Genomic DNA, 9,692 nt, shown 5'->3' on the forward strand with positions numbered 1-9,692 from the left:
TTGTTTTTATTTGGTTGAATCGTGACATTTTGTTATGACATTTCCCAGTCTCTCCCTCCAAAAAAAAAAAAAAAAATTAAATCCAAAGACCCTCCTGATGGTACTGCATTTTGGTTTGATTGACAACATTATGACGACTATATTAATAAATTGTAAATAGTTACTTGCCACCTTGATTCTAGTTTTAGATTTATACATTTTCATATTGAACTTTGTATATTTTTTGAAGTTTTTACGATTTTTAAGATGAATAGAATAATATTACTAACCATCAACACTTTTGGTGAAATTAATTTTCAATAAACTCAATGCTAAATGTATGATGATAATGTTTTTGAATGAAGAGATATGTAAACAAATCATCAACATTTGCACAGTGAATTTATGTGAATGAAAAAATTATTAAAACTAGGAATACAAAAATGTTTTGAGTAAATATCATTTTTAAATAACAGTATATAGTACTTGTAACGTTATCGAAATAAACGATTTTCACGAATTTCCATTTAACGAGGGAAAAATACAGTATGAAAAGTCGCCACATGATTATTCGAAACAATTTGAAACGTTGGGAAAATTTCTGTTTGATGCATTAGCATAAATTGCACTTGCATTCCCCTCACCACCCATCACCGTCATCGGCACCACCGCAGTCTCCAGCACGCGCCCATGACGAATCAATAACGTGTTTTTGGAAAATCTCTCGTCGTTCGTGTGCGCATTAGACGATATTATAATTACTATTGTTACTATTGTCGTTACATTTATTCGGTTTGATATACCTACGGTATTTTTAAACGAGTGAGTCAAATAAATATGTAATAAGTAGAAAAATACCAATAAAAAATAAAAATAAAAAAATCTGTAAAAATGTATTTATAAACTTTCTATTGTTTTGATTTCATTTTGCAACATGAAACTCTCATTTCTATGATAATAATAATAACAATATCGCGTTCCAAACGGATGACTTGGCGAATTCAATCAATACGTCACGTGAAAATTCATTGCACTCCGCGTCTTGTGCATTAACACGTCCGCACGCCGTGCCACACCGGTACGCGAACGACCCGGACGAAATATATTACGATCGCTTACCCGCGTGATTATTATCATAGTACATTGCATGCAAAAGTACGCAATAAATACACGAACGATTTATCCGCAAAACGATAAACATTTCTAGTTGTGAAAAATGAAACTTACGCGCATGTAGCAGGTGCACCGCGGCCGCGCGAGGATTAGGATACTCGAGAAAGTTATTACAGCCAACTCGCGAAAATTCTATTATTTTCACTATTTTGCTATTCGTGGTTTTCGATTGCGAACGGTGCTGTTATTGTTCGACAAAAAAAACGAAAAAATAAATATAATACGTAGGTAACCTGCGGTGTGATGATTCCAGTGGTCAACGAGACTGACAGATAAGACATCGTCGCATAATCGTTTGTCGCGTTTGACTTGACGACGATTGTTCCTCTCAAATGTTGTGTTTTCAATAAAATTAATATTCCTGCTGTTCCAGCAAATAAACCGTAATGGCTCTTGACATTTTTTATGTTTAATTTCATAAGGAGGATTTTTTTTTTGAAAATGTTTGACTGTCATTTTCAAATATCAAACTCTATCATGAGGTGAATGATTTATAAATATTACAAGTTTAAACTGACGGAGTAGTGCACCAAGTAGTGCTCATAAACTATGTTAGATTCCGTCAACAATTTCATTCCACTCAACTGCGTTGCGCTTGCATTATATAAAAATTTACCGATTCAATTCTTAGTTTTCATATATTTTCTAAGGAATAGAATGTTCTCCAACAACGTTTTAAATTTCAAACATATTATATTTTCCAGAAAAATAAGCGAAACCCTAATAAGGTTCATTCGAAACAAAATAATAAAAATACTGTTCAATAATACCTCCAATATTAAAATAGCTATGTTTATTATACGGATAAAATAAAATATATAATAAATAAATAGAAATCTTAAAATATTAAGTTAATCGTTGTTAGACTATATACCATAAATACTTCTGAGAAAATCAAAAAATGGCTCGTTTAAAGTAATATGTTAACCAAAATTCAGACCTAATGAGGGGTTTGTTGGTGCAATTTCACCATCCATAAGTTAGATCACAGAATAATGCATATCACGTAACATTTATAATAATTACTACTTCCTTTATCCGACCGGGTAAATGTTTTTGAATCAAGTCGAACAAAGTTAAACAACCCTCATTACCAATAATTATATATTTTCTTGCTGATGTTATTTTATTCTCTTTGCATATAATTAAATATAACAACCTCTATAGTTGTTTTACAAAGTTATCGTCTTACTCAAATGGTTTTTCTGATTAATAACGTTTGAATATCTACAAAAGTCAATTGATACGAATACAAATTGTACAACATTTATTTAACGATAATTAAAACTTTGAAAGTATAAATTTACTATTTTGAGTTAAAAGTAATTTGTTAATAGCAATGCTTGTTTACGATTTAATCGTTTTATTGATAAATAATAGTAATAATTTAGTGGATGTTATTATATGATTTCTGTAGGTATTAAAAAATATTTAAGTGATTAAGTATTCAATACTCAAAACGAATCAAACATCAATGGAAATTAATTTTGAAATCACCTATACAATACTGTTAAAAAATAAAACACTGTTTACTTTTCTTCGAAATGTAAACACGTTATAATATTTTACATGGTGACAAATTATCGAAAAACATGTATAAGGAAAAAAATCATAATTTTAATCGCGCCTACAAAATAAATAATATTATTTTTAAAACTTTGTTGTATTTCCACATAAACGTATCTGTTCCTTCGTACACGCAATAAATCGAGGAATAAATTAATAATAGTAATAAAAAAAGATTCTCGTGTGGCGATAAAAAATCGTTATTACGTTTCCCCATTTATCGAACGTGTACGGAATTGAGTAATAAATAATTATGTGAGTATTCGATTTTGGTGTATTTTCGTGAATAGTAAAATATTTTTACCGAAAAAAATTACCATAGCCAATTGGATTGATCGAAGGTCGCGTTTGAACCGAATATACTTTCGACTTTCCCGTATCAACCGGGACGGTTCGGCAAATTCTAAATGCAATAATAACTTATGCATCCTACTCGACTTAGCTGGTTGTCACAATAACAATTATTATTGTCCCATACATGCGAATAAAATAATTGAATGCGTATAACAGTGTTGAAAAACGAGTCTGATAACAAATCGCCTCGCGCACAAACATTCGTTTACCGTTTGAGCCAAATCCGTACAGCCAACAGTACAGGTAACCGTAATACCGTTATAGTCATACAATATACGAGTGGACAGAAACGAAGAAGGGTGTATGTGCTTACTGTCCATATCGACAATAACATTATTATACGGGGGGTTAAGAGTTGAAATAACGCAATCGATATTCGTATTTTATCATGACACACTATATCATTATAATATATGTTCGATTTGTACATTTTTCGTGTTTTTATTATTATTTTTATTTTGCAGGTATTATTTGTGGCTAGTACCCATAATAACGTTCCTGATACCGTCTTTGATTCCGTACTGGGTATGCAATGAACGGTTTTTGTATTCCTTCGTCGTGGTTGGAGTCACGCGTTACATGCTGTCGTTACACTTCACGTGGTTGGTTAATAGCGCCGCTCATATTTGGGGTACAAAACCGTACGACAAGTTAGTACCCACAACGTTATTATTATACGTCAAAGAACTTGATTAATTTATGAAAGATATTAACCTAAAATTATTTGTAATTATTTGACCTATTGTCTAGAAATTCCATAATGTGGCTCGGTCGATTTTTCGTATTAAAACTTTAAAATCATAGCAAAATTGAATGTCTACACTATATGACAATTACTATTTTATTTTGGAGTGCGGTTCGTCGCATTTTAGGTTTTTGAGTTTTTGAAACTTAACGTATTATTTATAGGAGAATACACATTTTATTTATGACGCGTCATACATTCGGGTTAAAATTATATAAATATACATAAAATAGTAGAATATAGTTAGTTAAGTTCTCAAAATCATTTCAGTAATATAATTATAACACTACTTATGTCAATATAATATGACTAACGAATATGTCAGTATAATCCACTAAACTACTCTAAACTAAAACCCTCCACTCATTATTGAAGGTATTTAAATATCTTCAATTTTTCTATAATTTTTACCTAATCTACTTAAACATCATTACTCGAATTGTTTATATATTATTATTATTATAGTTTTAGAAAGCTGTTAATATATTTGTTACTTTTGTCATATTAAGTTATAAAGCTCATATTTCTCATATGAAATGCAGGTACCTATGGAATTAATTTGAGAATATTATCACTAACATGTACAACAAAGGAGTAAGAAAAAACGATTGGTGGTGCAGTGATTAATTACAATTTTTAATAATTAATATTTTGGTAATAACAAATAATTGCTATAATACGCTACTGATGATTTTTTTTTGTAATTTTAAAAATAATAACTTAACCATTTAAAGTAAAAGTAAATGAAGAAACTAAACTTGAAAACTTTTTTTACTTGAAAATTAAGATGTTGAACAGTTTTTGAATATTGTAACGATCCATTAATCTATATATATCTATAAGTATATTATCTAACGATCATTAATTTATAATCGTTTTGTCATAATGGAACCACTTTTTGCTTAATGTCCGTCTTATGAAATTAATAATAAAAAAATTATACCTACGGACAATATTAATACCTATAACATAACCTCGAATATTTTCAATTACTTCATACTTTTATTGATGATTCCGCGTGAAAGTTTTAATTATGGTCGAACTTCTTTAATATTAGTTGTCTGCTTGAAACTACGCATAACAGGTTTCCACCAAATAATAAACGCAAAATTTGGAGCAATGTAACACGTTTTAACGTTTGGTATGAACATAAATTAAATTAACTTTTATAACTGAAAAATGTACGTCCATTAAGTATTTGAGGTCACGTTCACCACCTAGCTTAGAATACTTTCAATAATGAATTCAATTAAAACAGCTTTTTCCCGTAGTAACTAATCGAATTCAAAATCAAATGCTATATTATTGTATGGTACACAAATATATTTTATTGCTAGGAACACATGGGTACTGCATTTAACATATAGCACGCTTGGATGTAAATAAAATATTGTTATGTAAAATCAAAATCTAATTTAGTTATAAATTCTAAACAAACTTTCAAATACGATTCGTGAACCTCAAAGGTATTATTTAATAGCTTTTACTGTTATTATATTTCACTATTTTGTCTTTATTTTATATTTTTATTTTTATTGCGTAAGCTATTAACCAAGAATAAACAATTATTCTCCAATGTTTTCTTATAAACATATATAATTATGTATGTAAAACACACTCGATAATTCGTGGGGCTATGGTGAAATTACAATTATAGTCACATATTATAAGTAGATAGTGCCTTGTATTAACATGATTCAATCGATTGGCGAAATCAATTGAGAAAACGTGTCCTCTTTTCGAGAAATACACCGAATGATTAAATAACAAACTACTGAAAAGATCGTTACATTTGTTTAGATTAAGATAAAAGACTACACAGTGCCTAGAGATTCATCATTTTTTAACATCAACAGTTAGAAGAACATAATATAATGAAATGCTGTACAACTTAAAAGCTCAGTACAATATCAAATCAAAGCACTTCCAAGTTAACGAAATTAAAATGTGTTCTGTAGAAATATTTTACAATTATTTTACTAATTTTGTTTGAAATATAATAATATTTTCGTGTTAGATTAAGTATCACAAGGTATGGATATTATTTTTCTTCTCTGTTTCACACAGTCACGCTGTAATTCGATATTTTAGTCGATTCGCGTAATCGTTACGGTCAGGTTAGTGAGCTGAGTTTACAAGATTTTACTATGATGGACTCGATTGCTTGGTCGATTCATGAAAAATTTAAATAATCTTTATTAAAATGTACGGGGATAGGCTAAACATTTATTTTTTAAAAAACATTCATGTAATTTGTATTTACTCGTATTTTTGTAAATGTAATAATACCATATATTATCAACTAGTAGTATAGTAACCTATTCAAATTATAGCCAACAATAGTTAGTGAAAACAGTTTCTAATTAATTTTAAACAGTGGAACAAAAGATGGAATTTTTTACTCATTGTTTTTTTTTTTTTTTTGAGGGGGGAGGGAGTGTGTATACGAAATAAAATGTTACAATGGCCAATACCACATTTTTAAAATGACTGTATTATTGATCATATCATAATTTGTAAACTGTATAAGTACACTGTAATCAAACTCTAGTAAACCCCAATACGTGGAAAAATATTGGATAAATTTGAAAAGTATATGCTCAAGGTTAATCAGTACAACAGGATTTATCAGCTGTCAAGCTTGGACCCTAACGTTATACACAACTCACGTACATACTTCGCATGAATCTTGCATATACCTAGGTCGTATACGCGTTGATGAAACTAGGAAGTGGTGCTTAATATCATCAGTACCCTTCGGGTACTAATAACTATATGACTAAGAACACTCTAAAATTAAAAAATAAAAGTACAAACATTTTTACGTTTTATCGTACAAAGCCCGTATTAACAAATCGATATTTAATGACGAATTCTATCTTTTAGCTACTTTTTTAAACATTTCATCATTATCTATTGAATTTTTTATAACTATCCGTAGAAAAAATGCGCGGAGTACGAGCACATCGTCCGTATCAAATGTCTAGTTTTTTTTTCTGTCCAAACTTCACGTATGTTACATCTATATTAACAGCGTGTGTTATTACAATGTCTCGCGCATATTATCGTTTGTATTACATCAAATGCGTTTTCAGAAACATCACGCCCACGGAGAACCCCACCGTGGCGTTGTTGGCATTCGGCGAAGGATGGCACAATTACCATCACGCGTTCCCTTGGGACTACAAGGCGGCCGAGTTGGGCAACTACCGGCTGAACCTGAGCACGGCTTTTATTGACTTGTGTGCACGACTGGGGCAGGCGTACAACCTGAAAACGGCGAACGCGAGTCTGGTGGAAAAACGGTCCCAAAGGACGGGCGATGGTACCAAAGATCACAACCACAATCATCGCCACAATCCTCACCACGGAGAATTCTGGGGATGGGGTGACGAGGACATGGCTGAGGACGACAAACGGGTCGCGAAATTGCTCTACTAGACGTTCTTTCTTTTTTTTTTTACGATTTTTATTTTTTAATTTTATTTTTTTTTCCGTCGATGTATTTTCAAAGTAGTGTGTAAATAAAATATCCTCTACAATCACGTGTTTAAATGTGTTAAATTTATATTTAATTTTTGTTTTTTTTTTATATACATAATATACGTATTATATAATATATATATATATATATATAATATACTAGACATATTTTTATAATTATATTTTTATTTTTTTTTTATGTAGTTTTTAATGAAATTCTATTATGGTATTTCTTCTTTTTTTTCGTCCTCATTAATTTATCAATTTTTTTTTTTTACATTATTGTGATTTCAAAGAACTGAATGATATATATATATAAAATATTGTTTTGACATTAAATATTTTATTATTATTATTTTTTTTTTTATTTTAATAACCATATATAATTACAATGGTCAAAAAAACCGTGTACTCAAATTAGACTACATCACGTAGTGCAAAAACAGGCGGTACAAGTATAAAAAAAAAAATGCAAATCTTACAGGGGTGTACTTAAAATTTTGTCTTAAATTTAATCTAAAATTTTAACTTGTAAATGAAAAAAATCCATGATATGCCCTATTTTGACCAATAACCAAACCAAAAACAATAAATCATTAAAATCGTATACAATATGTACCCTACAGAACGAGTGAAGACGAATTTAATTCTGAAAAAGTGCTATAGAAAAACAGTAATACCTAAATCCTTAAGCCCGGCTCTTAACTATTATTATTCCATCATTTAATTTTGATCATACATTTAAAGTTGATAACTATTTCATCTTAATTACTCAGTCACAGCAATTAATGTATTTCCATGTGAAATCATTCATAATTCTTTATGTTACTGTTTTGAATTAAAATAAACACTTGTGTTCGTAGTATGTGGATTAGACCATGTGTAAATAAAATTAACATCATTATATTCAAAAAATTATTTATAACTTCAACTAGGTGTATGATTTAATTATTTTAAAGTCAACACAATTATAGACCAAGATGTCCTAGGCATATACTCGTATTTCGAGTACAAATTTGCGATGTCTTTAATTCGGTTTACCCATATTGGACTATATCTAGTATTGTTCAAACGTTTTAAAAGAAATACAAATATTTTTACAATTCATTAAAAATATTTTGTACATTAATAGATATTTTTTTTTTTTTTTGACACTTATATTTTCTTTATAACTTAATAGCCCAAGTACACTATGGAACAGGTATAACCACTTACAAAATTCAATGATACTCTTATAATTAATTACAAAAATAACTGATTGATAGATGGGATCAATCTATCACATGGTCTATTTTAGATATAAATGCTACATAAGTCAATGGCAATATATGAACTCACATATCATGTGCAAACATTTTAATTGGTGAAAAAGAGTTGTGAAGTACCAGATGATATCTTCTTATCGTGTCCGGTGCTGGGGCTATATGCTATTACATTAATTAATAAATGCTTACATAAAGTAATATAAAAAATAAGTAGGTTAAAATTTTAATAAAAAATATAAAATAAATGTTTAAATAGTTTTAGCCAGTGAGTGACCATTGCTATTGCTTTTTCGTTGGTTAAAGCCAAGTCGTCGGTCATACTTGGCAGGGCTAATGTACTGTAATAAATGGTCGTCTGATTGGTCTTCACAACATTCGTATATTATGTCCAGTTCTTTCTGGTATCCCCATTTCATCATGTTTGCTTTTGTTTTAGCAACTCCAATTCTTAACCTATTTAATGTCTTACATATAATCCATGGTTGGTTTCCTCCACATAGCAAATTCTCAGCAGGCGGGACAGGTTTTTCAAATTGTAACTCTTCTCTCTATTTTCGTATTCTATGTTGTTCCGGTGAATCTTGGATCGACCAGATGAAATAAAATTTTACAAAAAAAATAATATAAATAAATACATTAATTTGATCGATAATCTCATAAAGGTAAAAACGGAACTTATATACCTGTTAACCCTGTTTTATTATCTTATATTTTCTATCCTAAAAAAAAAAATAAATATCTAAAATGAATTTGATTGGTAAATAAAGTAAGTTAGTTTTTGATGAATTATCATTTATGTTACTACATTTTCTTGGAAAATATTTTTTTTATATTTTCTAATATATTTTTTTTTGGGAAAGACATTTTAATATATTTTAAATATTATAACAATAACAATAAATTAGATAATTTCCAAAACAATATCATAATCACGTATAATACTTACTATGATGTTGATGTATTCATCAAATTTAAACTTAACAATTGATTAACACCATTATTTACTAAGAATAAAACAATTATCAATATAGTAGAAACTACGAGATACATACGGCTATAGCCCATATGCGCAAAATATGATCCAAACGCAACTCAAAAGCGCAAAAATAAATAACATATAAGCGCAA

At 29.3% G+C, this 9,692-nt stretch overlaps 1 protein-coding gene across 4 annotated transcripts in view; it reads left to right on the forward strand.

Moving 5' to 3' along the window:
* Positions 1-7,333, forward strand: part of LOC112686749 (acyl-CoA Delta(11) desaturase-like) — a 41,825-nt gene extending 34,492 nt beyond the window's left edge. For all 4 annotated transcript variants that reach the window (XM_025559176.1, XM_025559184.1, XM_025559190.1 and 1 more), the window contains exons 4-5: positions 3,537-3,722; positions 6,913-7,333. In XM_025559176.1, coding sequence (XP_025414961.1) covers positions 3,537-3,722; positions 6,913-7,258 — 532 coding nt within the window. In that variant the 3' untranslated portion in view covers positions 7,259-7,333. The remainder of the gene's footprint in view (positions 1-3,536; positions 3,723-6,912) is intronic.
* Positions 7,334-9,692: the final 2,359 nt, after the last annotated feature.

This window comes from Sipha flava, unplaced genomic scaffold, assembly GCF_003268045.1.
Source record: "Sipha flava isolate LNK unplaced genomic scaffold, YSA_version1 108_pilon_pilon, whole genome shotgun sequence".
Lineage (NCBI taxonomy): Eukaryota > Metazoa > Arthropoda > Insecta > Hemiptera > Aphididae > Sipha > Sipha flava.